This window comes from Vanellus vanellus (assembly GCF_965231255.1).
Source record: "Vanellus vanellus genome assembly, chromosome: 12".
NCBI lineage: Eukaryota > Metazoa > Chordata > Aves > Charadriiformes > Charadriidae > Vanellus > Vanellus vanellus.
The window spans coordinates 1506544-1525978 of record NC_138917.1 but is presented as its reverse complement, the minus strand read 5'-3'; the positions used below and the strand labels follow the sequence as shown (position 1 = coordinate 1525978).

At 51.1% G+C, this 19435-nt stretch overlaps 1 protein-coding gene across 1 annotated transcript in view; it reads left to right on the top strand.

Annotated features, from left to right (window-relative positions):
- Positions 1 to 9319: 9319 nt before the first annotated feature.
- WTIP (WT1 interacting protein) overlaps positions 9320 to 19435 on the top strand; it is a gene marked incomplete at its 5' end in the record, with an annotated part of 79873 nt that continues 69757 nt past the window's right edge. The window contains one exon of the mRNA XM_082489502.1: positions 9320 to 10784. Coding sequence (XP_082345628.1) covers positions 9320 to 10784 — 1465 coding nt within the window. The remainder of the gene's footprint in view (positions 10785 to 19435) is intronic.

Genomic DNA, 19435 nt, shown 5'->3' with positions numbered 1-19435 from the left:
CCAGTGTTAATTACAATGCAGTGCAAACCTATGATTCCGTGATTCAATTAAGGTTTTTATCTCTTCTTTTAGGTAGTAATAGTCGTATGCAATGGCTTGTTTGGAGGCATAATACCCCACTGTGAAATTAAATCCTCTTGAGTTAGTTGCTTCTTGGCCAGCAGGAGCGAAGATTGAGAGGTAAAGATGTAAATAAGAGGCATTTCAGAAAGAATTGTCAGCGCTACAATAAGAAGCTTTTATAGTTCTTGCCATAAACAGTTGAAGCACTCGAATTTAATGTCTGACTACACCTTCCAAAACTTAAGGCCGATGTTTTCTTTTTTTTATAAGCTTTACTAAAAATAAAAGTATTGGTTTATTAAGTTAGTTTTCAAATAGCTGTTACCTGTGTAATAGGATGTGCTTCTCATTGTGACGTGACAAAGCTTTATCCAAGCTGGGGGCGTGTGTAACGTGTCTAAGATCGTGTCATGCTGTCTCACTCGCCTGGGCAGTTCCCCTGCTTGCGCTGGGCAGTGTGCAGGAGTTCAGCTTTCCAACTCTTTGATTAATAGGAAAGGCTATAATTTGGGTAATGTGATTGCATTAGTTTTACCAAAGTTGAGACTGTATGTGACTTGTAAATCAAGTGGTTTATGAGCTGAATTGAAACAGTGTGCAACACCAACAGATTTGGGGGTGAAAAAGGGGGGAAAGGGGGGGGGGCGGGGAGGGCTATTCAGTCTCCCTGGCTTCTACTCCTCCCGTTGCTAGTGTTAACAGCGTAAGGTGATGGTACTCACATGATTTCTTAAAGTATTTGGGATGCTGCTCTCTGAGAAGATACTCGTAGTAGTTTCTCAGGGCAGTAGACAGCTCTGTCGATGAGGCCAGAGCGCAGGAATGTTCAGAGTCGAGCCGGCGCTGTGTCTCAGATGGGGAGTACCACTGCAGGACACTGCTCATGTTAAGTTTGAGAGAAGCATTAAATCATTTTCACAATGCAGCATCATCTGGTTTGCAGCATGAAAGGCAGTCTGGAGTTTAAATACATAAGCAATTACATCTCGATGTCATTGGGAGATGTACTTGTGCTGCTTTAGTCTGAGTAGTAAGTAGTTTGATGGCAAAAACTGCTCCTTGATCCTTCCTGTAAAATACCTTCAAGTGAATGATTTTTAATATATTTTCTTTACACAGGCTGCTTCCATAGAACGTATGACAGGCTAGTCGTATGGTGTCAGATGGTCTATTCGGTTCTTGTTAAGTTTGACAACACTGAATGAACCACTGCAAGCGCAAACTGCTTCTGTGCTAAATGAAAAATGGCTTTTCCGAACTGATGAACGTCCTTAATTGGCCACTAGTCACCAGCATTGTGTCAATGTGGAATTTTCTAACTTAAACTTTCTCTTGCCCTTGAGAGCAAATTATAAATTGAAGCATTTATTAAGCTTTCAAGTAATTAAAAAAAAAAGGGGAAGCCACTTTTCAACCGACAATTTGCTCAAGTCCTAATAGCAGGAATATTGACATGGTAGGAAGCTGGAAGACTCAAGATTTAAATGTTAAAATGGAGGAGAAATTCTTCCCAGTGCCTTAGCTTGGCAACCCTGATGCAGGCTCTGTCTTCACTAGCAATTTTTGAGCCAGGCTCATTAAATCAATCTACAAATTGCTATTTGCAGTGATACAAATTGGCTCTTCTGTCACACAGCGTTCCCTAGTTGTTTGTTTATACTGATGCAAATTTCTGTAATGCAGAAAAGCTTTTCTGGCTGCCTTTCATAGTAGCAATTCATTCTTGATGCTTGTATTTTGTATTTACTTCTTGAATTTGAGTGCCATGTATGAAAAGAACAAGAAAAATCATGGAACATTTTACCATAGTTGAATGCAGCTGAGAGTGCAGTATGTGTCTTTGTATGCTGTTCATTCAATATCCCTTTCTGCAGCGGAGCATGGGAAGGAGTATTGGCCACCATCGATACACAGCCGTTAACTAGAGATTCATTAGGCTTTGACTTACAGTGAAGAAATTTGTAACGACTTTCCCACAATCTTATTGTTAAAAAAAAAAAAAAAAGCAGAAGTGCAACTTAGCTGACTGTCAAAGCATCTACAGACTCGCCCTTAAGGGCAACTGATAACCGCTGGGGAACGGGAACTTTCTGGGGCCACGAGGGCAGACAGCTGTCTACCAGCCCGTGTCCTGAAGAGCAGCTTTAACAGGTAGGTAACCAGCTCATGTGACCAGTTCTATGTGACATTTTAATTTTACTTTATGAAACCGCTTCCTTGTTGCACCACAGAGAGCGCCGCGTGCTCTTCTGGCCCGCTGACTCTGACAGCCGGCGAGCAGGTTGATGTGCCAGTTCAAGTTCTGACCTTTACAACAAAGCCCTCTTGCTAACTGTTTATTGGATCAAGATAAAATAGGCTCGTGTTCTGTTGATAGATACCATTGATAGCTGCTTCAAGCCTTATCTCTACTGCCCCAAAATTTAAAATTTGGATTAGAAATCTGAATAAACACTGAATTGAGGAAAAGAAATTCGTTTTTCCCCCGTGTTCTGTTCCTATGCCTGTCTGATATTCTCTTTCTTCTCTTTGCAGCTATAAGGACAAGAAGCCTTCAATTTTGTGCATCTAAAATACTGAATGGGCAAGAAAGCAGAAACCAGGCTCAAAGTAATACAACAAATCTTACACAAGTCAGTCATCTTTTTTTTACTTGCCTGAGATTATTTCTGGGGTAGTGTCTAAGCAGAACAATTACAGAGAGTGTACACCTACGGCCAAAGGACTAGGAGGGGGAGGTGATTTATTGCTTTAATTTGGAGGCCTTGGTTCTTCTTTAAGGGAGGGATGGGGTGAAGTAAATAAATGTCCTCCTAGATAGAGCTTGGTATCTGTTTATTTTAAGAGAAGAAAATTGCTGTTTAGATACACGTCATTATCTTTGTCTTTCTCATCAGCGTACGTCTTCACTCACATGAGCACAAGTGAGACATCTTCAGTAGGATTTCCTAAAGAAAAGGTACTTATGGAATTGATCTGCCAGTCCTCTCTCCAACAACGTTTGAAGCTACCGCTGAACATTAAGCAATTACATCCGTGATGTCAAAGCTACTGCAATTCTACAAGTAAGTGGCTGTAGATAAGGAGAGACAGACCCACAGAAGTGCTTCTGCGGCAGCACTCGGCCTTTTTAGGTGTGGTACTCGCACACCTCCCTGCTGGTGGGTCTGCAAGAAAGGCCACAGGGCAGTTTGCTGCATTTTGCACATCTAACCGGTGATAACTGGAGGCAGTGGGAGCACGCTGGGGAAAAGAGGGTGGCAAAGACACCTAACTAGAAGCTTAGGAAGCTGCTCGGAGCTGTGGACAGAGGGAAGGCGGTATGTAGGTGGCCCTGGGAGAGAATTAAAGATGTTGTAGAGGAGGAGTGCCAGAGGCAGAAGAGGACTGACAAGTCTGTTGAGGGCTGTAGGTGGATACGGTGGGAGGAACCTGGAGGTACTGTATATAGTGGCTGAGGACTGGGGGGAGTCCTGCAGCAGTGGGAGAGCTCTGTGGGACAGCGGGTGACAGGACTGCAGCAGAGTCGGGGCTTTGGAGAGGAGGTTACACACAGGAGAATGCAAAGGATGTGGAATTACAGACCTGCAGGAGACCGGCCTTCATTAGTTCATTGCTTATTGAGCAGCTCTGTGCTTCTTACAAATGCGTTCCTCATTTTCCATTAATGAGTGCTATCTCTATAATACCATTTTATATGGAAAATACCAGGAAATGTAAATGTAATTGGTGTTCTCAACAAACCAATGTCCTCTTTCTTCTGAAGTGACCTTTCTCATCATAGCTGAAGTGCGCTGTATTGTCAGGGCAGGAGGTCACCGCTTGTCGCCTGCCTCGTTTCTTGCATGGGTATAACGAGACACGTACAGTCTGACACTTTCCACCAGCAGAGAACAGGGAGGGTGTGTGTACAGCAGTCTGGCCCTCACGCAGTGTTTCTATTTTTTATTAAAGGCAGTAATGCTATCTGATTTCTTTGCCGGCTGATGGTTGGCAGTATTGTAATCCGGACTTCCTTTTTATCACATCAAGATAAATTTTAGTTCTGTAGAGCCCCAAGTTTGTTTTTATATTTCCAAGCCTCTGACATGAGAAGCTATATCACCTAAGACCTCCTTAAAAGTACTAAGTGGGCGCACTGCTAACTGAGCTGGCCAACTAAATTATATATTTATGCAAATGGCGTGGGTGCTATTAAGCTAACTGATTGTGTTTGAATATACGGCGATTATGTCCTGTGGCTGCACGGCAGTATGACTAAGGCCATGGGCAGCCTCCGAAGTATGAGCCAATAAACTGCTTTGGCCAGAAATGTTATTATCTGAAATATGCAAGAGAAGTGAAAGATGAAACTGTAAAAGAAATAAGATACATAAATGGTGTATTAATCGTAAGCGCTTGGACATATGTTGCCTGTCGAACCTCGCACGCTCGCAACGTGCCTGTTGTTGACTGGAATTTTACAGGGTCTGCCTCAAGTTGTATTTGTGCAGCACAGTGAATAGCTGCATTTGCAATGAATAAGAAGAATGTAAAAAATGTTAAATAGTGTTTTATTGCAGATTTAGAATGAGAAATGACCTGTAAGCCTGCAAAGTAGTGTTAGTCAAAAATATTTTAAATAGTTGTGCCTCATGAAGGTAGCCATTCAAATCCAGTGTGTTCGGTCTACCAGAAGATGGTGCCCTAAAACACGTTCAATAATTCCAGTTCTTAAAAGCTGTGATCAATTGCAAATGAGTATTTTTAAAAACACGTCAGAGCAAGGTGATCTGCAAAAAACCCACCCAAGTCCAAATACATATTAATATCCAAACTTCATATTCCAAAAACCTTGCTTAAAGTTATCACAACATAAATTAATATAAAGAACTCAAACAAGCAAAACAAAGCAACATAAACCACAATACAGCTACCACTTCAAAGAAAATATAAAAACTTCAGTCCCCCCTCCCAAAATAAAAACATTTCTCGGCATAATTTTTGTATGAATCTCACAAGTTTTTTGGTATGTTGTTTTTTTAATTGGGCTTAAAACAGACCAGTGAAGCAGAATAATCATTACATTCCTCACCAAGAAACCAATCCATTTTAGCACTGGAAATGAGAACAGTAAACCCCTGAGTAACAATAAGTCTTATTTACCTTGTGGACTTCAAGGTATAATTTCATTGTTTTCTTAATGTTGGACACAAGGAGGGAAATTGCAAAAAATCAGGTAGCATCCAATTCAATGAGCAAATCTGTGGAGCAGCTTCAAATTGTTAAATTGATGAAGTGAGACAAAGAAGTCCCTCCTGCATTGCGCCAGTAAACCCGCATCTGACACAACGTACGCCGCAACACAGGTCGGTGGGGTTTTGGCATTGTCTTCGATGGGGCTAAAGTTTCGCAGTCGAACTCTTACATTTACAGATTCTCTGCTTTGTTGGTAATAAACCGTTTGCAACTGCGGGAGAGACAATCCCCAGCAGACCAGCAGCTCTCCCTGCCTGCTGGCTCAGGCAGCGTTTCCTTGAAGGCACTGGCAATTAGAAGAAACAGGAGCGCACCGCCTGTGAGGCCCGGCCAGCTGATATTCGCAGATCAATAACTCCACCTGGCTTTTTCGCTCCCTTTAAGTCTTAGACAAAGGACTTTATTTAACAGAAGCAGCTGGCTTTCCTTAATGTCTGATTTACTGATATAACTTAAAATCAGGCGTAAGGATTAGCACACCAAATTAAGAAATTAAGTTCAGCTTTTATAATACTCTGTGACAGCTCTTAGTTGTGCAAGTGGGAGTCTTTTTGCAATATATAAATTTTACTGCTGGTTGTTAAAATTAAGCAAATACATTTAAAATAAACTGGGGACAAAAACATGTCAGGATCATCAAGCTGTAATTGCCCAGTACTTTGGGTGTTCCATACAGCAGCGAGGAGAATGACGGCGGTGCTCATCACCGCAACAGCAGCTTTAACTCTGCGATTTTTGTTTGCACAGCCCGGCACATATGGTCCTCCACGAGAAATGCGGCAGCGCTCGAGCGTGCGACGTACCACTGCAAACACATTTAGTTCACCCATGTGGGCTGCACCTATGGCTACGGTGTGGATAAACGTTATGTTCATTATGTGTACGACGGAACTACGACTTACTGTTGAAGAGCGGGTCGGCAGAATGGCCCCTGCAGTGGGGCTGAGACGGCAACGCTGCGCAGGGACACTGCGGGCCAGGGCTGCAGCAGCCCGCACTGGGCCTGGCTTTCGGGATTTTCTTACTGAGCAAAAGCTTTCAAGAGTAAAAGTAAGTGTTTTTTTATCATTTGATCCACATTGCTTACTAAAAAGGACTGTTTCCCTTAGATTCCCCAGATTCTCCGTCCCCAGTATGTTTCTCCTGTGAGTTCATACTCAACAAGGCACGTGCTTTAAAGACTTAGGTAACAAGAAGTTTACCGTAGAAACTTGCTACCTGCTGGCAGCCGCAGCCGTACAGAACTGCGCTGCCTCAGAAGGTGGAACAAGGGCAGATTTGTGGCTCAGAAGGATGGAGCTGCAGGACAACAAGCTCCTGCCGTAGTAGCTTATGCCTCTGACTTCGCACAGCATTGGCTCTGCAGTTCCTACTGTGAAGACAGCTGCTCAAAATGCTTCCTTGCATGAGCACACAGGCAGGGCCTCCCAAAATGTCCTACCCTCTCTCTTAGATTGATAGTAAAGTTACCTGGTGTTGTAAAGTTAAAAAAAAAAAAAACACAACCAAAAAAAAAAAAAACCAACCCCACCCAAATTCCCTCTTAAAACAGAGTAAATTAATTTTTCTTTACATGTGCTCTGATGGACCAAGTTTGCAGGTGGCCCATGAACCTCTCCTAGTTTCTCAGGAAGACAACCTCATAAAAATTGGCAGTAAGTGGTTCAAAGTCAATAATGGCACAGAATGTCCCAGTACGGGCCCCAGGGAGGGCGGAAGAAGGAGCTCTGCACCAGCACGCTTGAAGGCAGCAGCCCCATGAGATGCCCACTGCCTCAGAGGAACTTTGAGCAGAGTCCCAGGTGGGGTAGATGAGGGATGAAGTTAATGGTGATTTCCATGGGCTCTGGGGAAGGGACCTCTCCTTGTTCTTGGTGGGCAGGCATCCACGCTCCGTGGCTAACAGCACAGTTTGTCTCTTTGCTGACAGATTTCCCAGAAAGTCCAAGGCTTGGCCAGGACAGGGACTTGGAAGTGCGGCTTTGGTTTCGCTTGGTGCTGGAGCGCGTTTGCTGGAAGCTTTCGCTGGTGTTGCCGAGGGCCGGCGCTGCGTTAGCTGGAGCAGCGATGGTGTGCACCGGGACACACAACTGCCAGAGGCGCTTTCCACCATCCCACACCCGCAGACGGGAGGTGAAACGTAACCCCTTCCACGAGTAGTAAGCTGCAGAAGCACATGGTGACACCTCATTTAGGAGATGGGCAAAATGAGCAGAGAGAGATGTGAACACGAATTAGAAAAGAGCATTTGGCTCCCGAGATTTTGTTGTAGTTGCACGCGTATGTTCACACTGACAGTGGATGCTCTCTCCCGTGTCTGATTTATTTTTCAGGTCTGGCTCTGCACATTTACATGATTTGCTGGGTGGCTTTTTTTCCACACGCACAAACAAACAGATTGCCAATCACTTGCCCGCCACAGCTGGGGACATTTCTGAGTACACAGTTGCTTTTAATGTTTAATTAGGTATGATAACAGGATAAAATGTTCTTGGCACGGCAGAGCGCCTTCAGCCCCAACCTGTGACGTGTTCCCCTCCTCGCAGGGCGCTCAGCACCCCCAGCGCAGGGACACTGCCACGCAGGTACCTCTCGTGAGGGCTTCCTCAGCGTTTCTGCCACCCACACAACAGTTGGCGGTTTGCACCTGAGAAGCAAAAAAAAATTAAACCATTGGCTATGGTTTGGTATGGGAGGCCTCAGGTCAGTAGCCATTTCCGAGGTGTTTTCTGATCCGATGGCCTTTTCCATGTGTACAGGGATGTAAACGATGAGCGCGGTTACACGGACAGTAGTGAGTGTTTTTAAACTCCTGTCAATTCAGATTGCTTTAGGCCACAATATGTTTATCATATGCCTTAGTACTGCTGATTTATTTTTAAAAGACTACACAAATAACCCCAAATAATTATCAGCTGCTATGGAAAGCCCTCGTCCTCTCCGCACACCCCTGGCACCGGGATCCCGCACAGGTGGGACACCCCCCGTCCCCGGGGCCGGTCCCGCACCTCCCGCCCGCGGCGGGGCCGGTTGTTCCGCAGCCCCCCACCCCCCCCAGGTCCCCACCACCACCGACGTGAGGGCGGTCGGGGGCCGCCCCCGCCCGCGGCGGGACGAGGCGGCGGAGTCCCGCCGGAAAGTTCCAGTGAGGGGCGCGGGCGGCGGAGCCCCCCGGAAGGCGGGAAGCCCTGACAGACCCCTCCGAGCGCCGCGTCCCTCAGGGCGCTCCGCCGAGCCGCCGCCCCCCCTCCCGTCCCCTCAGCCCCCGGCTTCCCGCGACAGCCCCGCCGCCTCCGGCCCCGGGCAGGGCTCGGTGAGCGCCGGCCGAGGAGAGGAGCTGCCGGCCGAGCCGCGCGGCGGCCGCCCTCTCCCTGACTGACTCGGTGAAAATCATTGTTTGGCTCCGGCATTAACTACATTCCAGCGGGACGCAGCGCCCAGTCTCCTTCCTCGCATTCCTGCCCCACACAAAGGAGTCCCTGCCTCGCCGCGCCCCGCGCTCCGCTCGCCGCCCCGCAAAGCCCCTCCGGCCCGGCCGCCGCCTTCGCCCCCCGCCCCGGGGGTGCGGGCCGGGCCGCGGCCCCACCGCGGGGCGGCCGACCGGGGGCGGCGGGGGCAGGGAGCCGCCGAGCGCAAATTCCTCCGCGCAGCGCGCCATTGACTGGACCCAGCAACTTATTTAAGGCTGGAAAGTGACACAGGGGCTCCTCGCCGCCGCTCGCCGCGCTCCGCCGGGCAGCCCCGGCCGCTCCGAGCCCGAGCCGAGCGCCGCGGCGCGGGGATGCCGCTGAGGTGACCGCCGCCTGGCCTGGCCGCCGGAGAAGGACCCGCGTCCCGCCGGGACCGCGGGAAGGCGCTTTCGTTTTGGGGGTGGGTTTTTTGGGGGGGGAGGAGGAGGGGGTTACTTTTTTTTTTTTTCCCCCCTCTCCTTTCCTTTTTCTTTTTGTGGGTTGCGCTTTCGCAGAGAGTTCGCCGTCCCGCCCCCGCCCCGCGCCGCGCCGCCGGGCTCCGGCCGAGCATGGAGAAGTACGAGGAGGACATGGCACTGAAGGCCACCAAGTTCATGGAGGATCTATCCCTCTACGAGCCCTGCCCGGAGGCTCCCTACGGCCGGGGCGGCCGCCGGGACCTGCCGCTGCACCCCGACCTGGAGGAGACCAAGCGGGTCATCGCCGCCCACATGTCGGCGGAGCCGCGGGGCCGGAAGATGAACGGCACCGCCGCCCCACCGACCGCCGAAGCCTTCCCCGCCGCCGCCCCCTGCGGCAAAGCCTACCCGCCGTCCGCCCCGCTCCGCGCCGCCGCCGAGCCGCCGTGCTGCGAGGAGGGGCTGTGCACCCGCTCCGAGGTGGCGCTGCCCTGCTACAGCGGCTTCGCCGACAAGGGCAAGCGGTACTCGGCCGAGGGCTACCGCTACGCCGCGGGCAGCGCCTACGAGGGCGGCTACGTGGCCAAGGGCGGCGGGCGGGCGCCCGGCGGACCGGACGGCAAGTACGGCCCCGCCACCGCCGCCGCCGCCAGCCCGCGGGCCAGCCTGGCCGCCGCCTCGCCGGGCCCCGCCGCCGCCGAGCACGGCAAGTTCTCCAGCCCGCGGTCCAGCCTGGGGGGCGCGGGCGCGGCCGCCGCGCTGCCCTACGAGAAGTTCTCCAGCCCCCGCTCCAGCCTGGTGGTACCCGGCCAGGAGAAGTACGGCAGCCCCCGCGCCAGCCTGGTGCAGTACGACGGCGCCGCCCTCAGCCCCCGCTCCAGCTACGCCAGCACGGCCAGCGACACCAGCAAGCACTCCAGCCCCCGCGCCAGCCTCACCAGCTACGACGGCGGCGGCGGCGGCAGCAAGCCCAGCAGCAACCGCACCAGCGGCATCAGCATGGGCTACGACCAGCGCCACGCCAGCCCCCGCTCCAGCACCGCCAGCCAGTACTCCTGCACCACCAGCCCCCGCTCCAGCTACTCGGACTCGCGGTACGGCCCGCCGGGCAGCGCCGAGCCCGAGGGGGCGGGCGGCGGCGGCGGACTGGCCCTGGCCAGCCCCCGCTCCAGCCTCTGCGGCCCGGCGGCGGGCGCCGCCGTGGTCAGCCCCCGCTCCAGCATCTCCAGCCAGAGCTCCCGGAGCTCCCGCGGCTCCATGAGCGCCTACCCCGAGCTGCAGCTGCCCTCGCCCCGCTCCTCCCTGCTGGGGCCCGGCCTGCAGGAGGACGGCGCCCTGCCCGAGCTGCTGGGGGACGTCTACCACAAGATCCATGCCCAGTCCCCGCCGCGGCACGACCAGCAGCACCCGGCCGCCGCCGCCCCCCCCGAGGTGGCGGCCCCCCCTTACGCCTACAGCCCCACCAAAAGCTCCGCTTCGGCCCCCAAATTCAAGCTGCCCTACCAGGTGACGCCGTGCCGGGAGAGCGGCCCCAGCCAGGCGGAGAGGCGGCTGGAGGCGCTGACGCTGGAGCTGGAGAAGGAGCTGGAGATGCACATGAAGAAGGAATACTTCGGTGAGTGGGGTGCTGGGGGTTGGGGGGTGTGTGTGGGGGGGTCTGGCTGTGGAGCCGTCGAGCGTTGCGATGCCCGGGGCTGCTCCGGACCGGGTACCCGCTGAGGTCCCGCGTCGCCGCAGGTGCCATCGCCTAGCTGGTGCCGGGAGCACTCGCAGCATCGCTCCTCCCTGGCGTTTGGTCCCTCTCCTGTCCCTTCCTCAGGCCGTTTGCCAGGGTGCGTGGCGCTTTCCCCGTCCACGAGCGGGTGGGAGACTTTTCTGAGGTGTCACAGAAGATTTTTGCGCGGTTGGGACTCTCCTTTGCCGCCCTTCCCTCTCTCGGGCTGACGAAGCTTCACCGATAACCCCCAGCATCCCTGAGACGATTTGCAATCGTGCTCTCAGGCCGCCTGCCATAACTTTGGTGGAGAATGAGCAGTTTTGAGTGCCTCGTTCAGTAAAATGTTGGTGCTGGTTGGGAGTGCCTATGGGAGCCCGGCATCGCTCCTGCCCCACGAGGGCTGGCAGGGCTGGCATCCTCCCTGGCGGGGGGGGGGGGCTTTGGAAGAGGAGGAGAGCCCTCCATCCTTGCTGAGGCTAAATCAGCCTGTTGGTCATCTCCTGAATTTTTGTTGCTGCTTTATAGAACAAAAGTAACTTCTTTGAGCTGAGTGAACGCATTTTTTTTTAGTCACGCAAGTTAGGATTAAGCTCCCCTGTCTTTCTTATTTTGTACTGGGTGGAAAAGGCCAAGATGCCTTTGAAAGATGATCCTGGAGCGCGCAAATAACTGCCTTGTTTCTCCTGCCCTGGGGATTGCAGATGAGGCAGGCGATTGCTGGACCTGGGGAGCAGTTTGGCCCCTGCTTGAACAAGGGGTGCGGGCTCTGGCGTAGGAGCTCCCGGCAGAGGATGGAGGAAGATGAGGGCCTGTGGAAGACCCAGCCCCATCTGTGGTCTTTGAGGGGACAGTTATCTTTGTGCCTTTGTGCGCTGCCGGTGTGCGGGGAGAGGCTCCCTGGCCATGCATGACTTCTGACCAACACCAGCGTTGCTGAGGATGGAGACATGCATTACCGCGGTTGCTGATTTAAGCACGAGGAATCAGACCGCTTTGGGCACAGCATTAGTGTGCTCTGTGTGGAAGGGAGGAGTTGCAGGGCTCCTCGCAAGCATCTGCGAGGTGCTTGTGGTGAGACAGACCTGGGCTGATCGGCAGAGGTGGCTGAGTGAGCAGTAACCTCTCCTACGAGGAGAACCTTTCTGTGGACTGCAGTGGCACGGTTTCTTCAAGCTTTGTGCCCAGACAAAGGAAGCTGAATGCAGTGCTTGCTGCCTCCCTCCATCCCATGTGGGGCTGATAAGAAAGCTGATGGTCATCCACCGTGTCTTTTGTGGGGTCTGGCACCTGGTGCGGTACTCCTCGTCAGCTGGGTGACTCCACCTGAGGACAATAACGATTTACTTCTGTGTATGTGCAGAAGCTGCATGGGCAGGCTTGTTAATGCACTAACTGCACGGAACGTGGCCTTCAAGATTTCTGTGGTATACAGTGAGAGACTGAGAAATAAGATTTATCTAGAGTAAGAAAGAAGTTACAGCTGTCCTGAGCCTCTGAGAGGGCTTTCCAGTGGCCAGGGAAGCTGGGTGTGCCGTCAGAGGCTCCCTGGCGAATCTGTTGTGAGTGGGTTTTTCTTAAAAGAATTTGCCTGCTGCGAGTGTCACTGCTTGCAGGTATATTCTGTAGCGACGTGTTGCAGCATGCTCTAAACCTTGGCGGATCTGTCCTATGTAGGATCCGCAGTAAGGCTGCGCCTTTCTGCCCAGAGAGTGTATGTACCAGCTGCTCTGCAGGTATTTGTTGTAGCAGCACAAAGAAGCGCTGCTGCGACTTGCACCCTGGAAGCAGATGAAACTCAGAAAATGGGGGTTCTTTAAAAGAGAAGGTTGATTTCTGCGAGTTGTTGAGGTTTTGCTAAATCCTGGTGGGCTTGATCCCGTGTTTCTGGTTCCAGTCGCCTGTGGAGGTGAATGGTGAGCGAGCGCGTGAGGGGTCGGCAGGAATGACTGCAGGCTGATGGGTCAGAGACAAGGAGAGTGAGAAGATGATGGGGAGAAATCTGCTGTTTAGTTTGACTTCCCTGAAGAGAGCCTTAAGCAATGTTAACCAAGGGAAGCGAGGAGAAATGCATTGATTTGCATAGCAGCTCGCACATATGACAGCTGAAGTATTTGCTTACGCATTCACCCCCTTAGTGCTGGTGTCTGGTGCTCTGCGAAGGCAGTCGCGGGGTGTTCTGTGATGCCTGTGGGGAACAGAAGTGATGAGCCGATAGTCCGGCAAAGGTAGAGGGAACAGAAGAGATGGTTTAATGCTCCTTAATTAGATGAGCTCAGTTGTCTAGTGAGTAGATGCTTATATGAGGACACTGGTAATTTTATTGTGTTCTGTGCCCCGAAAGAAAAAGAAAGATTTGAAAAATTGAGCAGTGTGTTGTTTTTGAAACTGAGGTCGTGTGTCTAACTGGTCTCGTTTGGGGGAGGAACAGCTCTACCCTGCCTTCGTTCTGTTTGTGGCTCAGTTTGAGTGTTCCCCTAACCACGCTCGTGCTGGCAGTCCCTGGCTGCTCGCCCAAACCTCGCTGCTCCGCTTCAGGAGGAACCGGTGGTCTGGGGCAGATAAACACGTGACAGAGGACACGTGCAGGGTCTGAGCACCGGAGGGGCTGCGTGGGAGCCAAGCAGCGTGCAGCCCGGCAGGTGGAGGGGACTGACAGCCCCTCTGCCCATGCTGGTGTGAGCGGCTCTGAGCAGCGCTGTGCTGGGAGCTTTGCTTTGCAGCCTCACCTCCTCCATCCTTTCTTCTGGCAGGCTTCGGTGCGTCTGTAGAGAGAAGGAAAACGCCCTTCCGCAGTTGGTTTAATCTGACTGAAAATGATGGTGCCGCAGAAGGAGCGCTGTGCGTCTGCCCTGCCCCGGCCGCACAGCCGAGGGGTGGCACCCGGCCACTGCCCAGTGCTCCCGCCAGCACGTTGCAGCCACATGCGCTCGCTGATCTTAGAGAAAATGCAGCCTGCGGAGAAGGAAGGGGGGAGAGGGAGGGTTGTTTGGGGCTGGATTGGCGAGTGGCTCCAATCTGTCCCTGTCGATGAGGTGGCTGGAGCTGACCCGCGGGAGGGGGTGCAGACAGAGGGCTCCGGGAGGCTGAGTCCATTCCTTTGGCAGCAGTCTGCCCTTGGATTGGGTGAAGCTGTGAGACTTCGTTCCTTTGCAGCTGCTTCCCACGCAACCCCTGCCCAAACTGGCAGGGGTTCACCCTCAACCCTCAAACTTCACCCTCAAACTTCACCCTCAACCCTCTGAGACCCCCTGTCAAGGTACTGACAGTTTAGTAAACATGCTTGGTTTAGTGGCAGATGCTGGGAAGAGAGGTAATAAAAAAGGGCTTTCACTCACTTTCGTAAGTGTTCTCAGCTGAGCATTCATATGCCATGAGGTGAATTGTCAAAGTTGTGTTTTGGGGATATTTTAAATTGAATGTGTGTCCTGAGGTGTCAACAGGACACTTGTGGGGGTTGGAAAGCCGTTAGCTCAGGCGCTGTCTTAAAGTCTATTTACTTTGCAGAATTCTTCAGTCTGATGTCTAGGTGTTGAAAAAGACATTTTAAGGCAAAACTTGGATTTTGGCATGCCCATCCAAGTCAAAGCGGTCCTTGGGGGGCTGACTGTAAACCTGCGGCTTGTCATCTACTGGGCAGGGAGGTGTCTTTGTGTCCAACAGCCGTGCTGATCTGGCTCTTGGTTTTGAACGAGATCTCTCTGTGCTGTCCTGCGGCGCTGCTGGTGTGTTGTGAGAAGTGGAAGGAGAGGCGATGGAGGGGCGCAGGCAGCAATCGTGCGCACCCGGCAGACCCCGCTGTGCCGCGGCCATCGCCGGACAAGGGCTCCCTGCCCATCTTGGCATCCTCCCTGCCCCTTGCTGCCCCCTCGCCCCTGTATCTCTCATGTCTGATACGCAGAACACGGCAAGCTCACACCATGTGCGGTACTCCTCAGTGAGAAACAGGCGGTCCCATCACAGAGAGCTGTCACCTTTCTTGTCTTCCAGCTTTGGCGGACGCTTCTCCGCCCTGAGGGAAGTGGCCCCTTTCTCCGTACCCTGTAGGAGGTTTACCAAGCAAAGCAGGGGTCAGTCCATGACTCAGAATGACACGTAAAGTCTGGATTCTGTTAATAACTGTAGTCCTCTGCCTAGCAAAATCCCATTCTTACCCTAGCGAGTCAGCTTGACTTCTGAGAGCTCCAGGATCTTTCCAGAAGGCCGCCCAGTAGTACCAGCATGCGTTTTTTGGAGCACCACCAAGAAACGCCGCTGATAACATCCTGCTGAAAAGCCTTTGGTGTGGTAGGTAGGCGAAGGGAAGAAATAGATCCCTAGACCCGTCCGGGCCCTTTCTGCCTTTTATGTACATAGTCATACATGCAAATCCGTTCCTTTGCATTGAGAAATCCTGCTGGCGTTGCAGGATTGGCTTTCGGGCCCTACGCTGTGCTTCTGAGTTCAGTGTTGTGTGTTCATGTTTCTTTTGTGTGCGCAGGTTGATGTGACGGAAGGGTGTATGTACAAGTGAGATCAAAATTAAGATGGGTAACAGTGGTAAGTCTCCAGAAGCTGCCTTGCTTAAAGATGAAATTTGAAAATCTGAGTGAAATGTAGGTGAGCTTGCAGTTGGTGACCACGACATTTGAGATATTTGCTCAAGTGTTGTTTTCTGTCTTGTGATTTCCTGACGCTTTCTTTGTGAAGTATTAGATCTTTGCTGTTTCCATCAAAATAGAGGTAACAGTTGGGACATCATACTGTTTTTGGAAATAAGAAAGGATTTATCGTCTGGGAATTACTTTGTATTTCTTTTTATCTGGGCCTAGAAATCTATTCGGCTTTGATAAGCAGCTGAGGTCCTTCAGCTTTTGCACGCGAGGCTGTCCTGTGACAAACGATCTCTTTTTGACCAGATTTGAGCCTTTAATAGGCAAACATCTAAATAGAAATAAACTTAGATGGTGCAGTCTCCTGAAGTGTTGGAGCAGGTCGTGTTTGGTTTGGCTGATCTCCAAATTACAGCTGGAAAACGTACAGTGCTGAGACTGATTTGAGAGTGGTCCGGCTCCTTTAGCTGAAATCCAAGCAAGCTCTCAAAAACGGGCTCAGACAAGGTGCATCTTCGCTGGGGAAGGCGCCAGCAGAGCTGTGGTGGGAGATGCTGGGGTGGGTGTGAATTGGCAGCATCTGGGTGGCTCGCGGCTACCAGGAACCTGCCCTCCCATCACTGCTCCTGCCCGGGGACAACAGGCAGCGCAGGCTGCGTGCGCCAAGGGGAGAGGGAACGGTGCTGCTGTGTGCCTGCGTGCGCTGGAGAAGAGGAGAGGGGAAGAGAGTGAGTGATAGCGGAGAAAATGATGGTAAATGGTGATAGGGAAAGCCTGGGGCCCGAGGGTCCTCCAAAGGGAGGAAGGGGGTCAAAAGGTGGAGGGAGAGAATGCGGGAAAAGTTCAGGACAACAAAGATGATGCAAAAAATAATTGTGATAACACAAGTTAACAGAGCTGGAAAAAAGAAGCCTTTTTTTTTTTTTTTTTGTCTGTGGTATGTCATGCCCTATGAAGGATGTGGGAGCGGTCCTGGAGAGCTGCTTGCCCTCCCCGCTAGCCGTGCGCACGCTTGTGAGTCGCCCTGAAGCTGGGAAGTGATGAGCTGTGTAGTAACGGGAGGGGAGAGGTGTGGAATACAAGTGTGTTTATACTTCAAGTAGTAGATGCATGTAACAGGTACAAATAACATTAAATGGAAATTTGGGCAGCTATAACTTGCACAGAAGCATGTGTTACGAATGGGGACAGCTGCTTTCTTACCTTCAGTTGCAGGAAACGTGATGTGAATAGGGGTATTGCTGTGAATAGGTGTGTTATTTGATGGCAAATGTTCTTTGCTTGTTTTTGTTGTTTGTGCTTTTACTACTATACATTAGATCTGCTGGACTTTTAGGGCTCTCACAAGCTCCAAGCCAGCTCTGGATTGCGTTCCCCAAGTAAGAGGCTCTCAAATTCCCAAAAGTCACATCAGGCTTTTAAACACACCCTGTGCCCACCCCCCGGATCCCCAGTCAGCTGTGCCCTTTTGGGGCGGGGGGGGTGTCAGGGAGACATCCTAAGCAAGATTCAAGGTAAAAAAACCTGTTCTCTAGCACAGTTTAAGTTGTATTGGTAGCAGTTTACCTAGCCTCTGTGCCTGGTCCTCCCCAGAGATCTGTGTGTGCAGGTGTCCCGGTTTGATGATAAATGATGCACTGGGAATTTGTATGCGAATGTATGGGGTGTGAATTGGGAGTAAATCAGTTAACGGATTCTGCCGCTGTGTTCTGTAGAGTATAAACGTGACCCTGGTGTGAAGGAACAGGTCACTGTCAGAGAAGCTGTAGTTACAATGAGATTGAAGTTGATGCTACTTACTGGAAAATTTCCCTGAACTTGTATCGCTTTTACATTTAAAATGTGTAAATGACACGACTTTGTGTGCTCCCACTGACAGCGTGGTGGCAGCAGCAAAGATACCAGTCTAGGCTGAAATCCTTAATATTCATGGTGAGTAAATTAGGATGTAAATATCTCTGTTACAGCGCATGTTTAGAAAGCCTTCTCAAAAGCAAAAGAATATGCCAAATGCTAAAATGATTATTAGAAAACGAAAAAGAAAATCTGACAAAGTAGTTTTCAGATGTTTAAAAGGGTTGTTCATCAATGGAAAGAAAATAAAACGGCAGTGATAAGCCAAACAGTTCTGCTGAAACCTCCAAAATTTTGCTCCAGTGCCTGGAGCCCCGCGGCATCCCCTGCCTGCGGGTGGGAGAGGAGGTGCAGCCGCTCCTCTGGATTCTCAAAGTCGATGCCGTGTCTCGCAGCCTGCCAAAGCGGAGCGGTTCCGCTGTCGGCATTAGTTGTGTCCAAAATAATTCCTTACTCTGTGGCTGGAGAATCTAGGTGTTTCTTAGAGAGTATAATGTGGTGTTTGGGTTTTATGCCCATCCTGGACAAAGTGCCTCCTCTCTGACGGGGCTGGGAATGTATGATATAAAGCCCAACTGCAGCGGCAAAAAGGGAAGAAGTGCAAGAATGTGCATGGTGTCTGGAAGTTTTATGACAAGCTTGGAAAGGCTCGTTTTGGAGGGCTGCATTCAACTGCCTGAAAGGTTCAAGTCCTGACAGGACGGAGGTACCTGGGGCTGTGATGTGGCATCACTTGGAGATGCTCCAGGGGCGTGACGGCTCCCGAGGCTGGCAGCAGGATTCCGCTGGGCGTGCTGGGGAGCAGCGCCAGCCTTCAGCTCTTTGCAAAATTAGCAGATGTGCTAATGATTGACCAATAAACGTCAGTATTTGGCTGGATATTTGTGTGATTTTTTTTTTTTTTTTTTTTTTTTTTTTCCACTGTGCCTGTGTGGATGCTGTCTCTGGAAGTGGATTTCGTCCCTTTTTCTACATCGGAGCAGATATTTCTGTTTTGTGGTATGTGTTATCTCTTTCTATTAACCTCAGTGTGTTGTTTTAACTCCTTATCGCCATAGCCTTGTTTGTTACTGTGCCGTGAGACAGAGGAGCACAAGAAAACAGCCAAGCAAGTCGTATATCTCTTCCAGCTGGAGTATTTCACATTGTCTGAAACTTCGTTCCTTGGTTTTTTGGAGCAGTTTTACTAAATCTCTAATGTCACATTTATGTGTTCCAGCAAACTTTTAAGAAAAGGCCTATGACTCATTAAGGAAAAAACCCCAGCACCCCCAGAGCACAAACACTCTTTTAATGCTCAGCGGAGAACTACTGTGCGTATAAAACATGTGAGAGCTTACACGGGGGCACTCAGCTGGGGGTAGGGATTTATTGCTAGTGACACCTATTTCCAAATCTGAGACACTGGAAAGGTTCTCCTCGGCAGGTTTTGTGCGGAAACCTGCAGGCAGCTGGGTTTGAACCTCCGTGTTCCCGGGGCTGCGGCAGTGCACGTGCGGCTGAGCCGTCACCTCGCCTGGGGTGGCTGCGAGCCCTGGCCCTCCTACGGCGGCAGCTACTGCCTGAGTTGTGAGAAGGGCTGTGCTGGGTTGGTTTGGTTGGTGCTGCCCGTCGGGCTTGGGCTGGCATGGGGTCTGCTGATGGGTGCCGCCCGTGATGAGTTTTTGGGAGCCGAGGTACCTAACAGAGAACCGAGTTCCTCCAAGTGCCGGGGATGAGAAGTCAAATGACTTCGAAGAGGCACGTGATTGGGTTGGAGTAATGACACAAATACTTCAGGGTAGACTTGGGGAGATGGTTAATTCTAAATTCTTTAATTGCAGGCAGCAGCACTGTTAATGCATGTATTTGTGAATATTGAGAGAAGTGCAGGGAAGGCAGTGTGCAAACATAAAGAATATTAATACCAGATACTGTCATGAAGTAGCCAGGGAGTGGATCAAACGGGCAACGAAGAGGCATTTAATAGGTTGCAAAAGGTCATGTCTGGCTATATACCGTTGCTGTTTTAAGAATTTGGCTGAACAAAGCTCACTTCGGTTCAGAACATGTTTATAGCTTTTGTGAAAAGTAGATAGCTATTGTGGAAGAACTGCTGGGGACTCT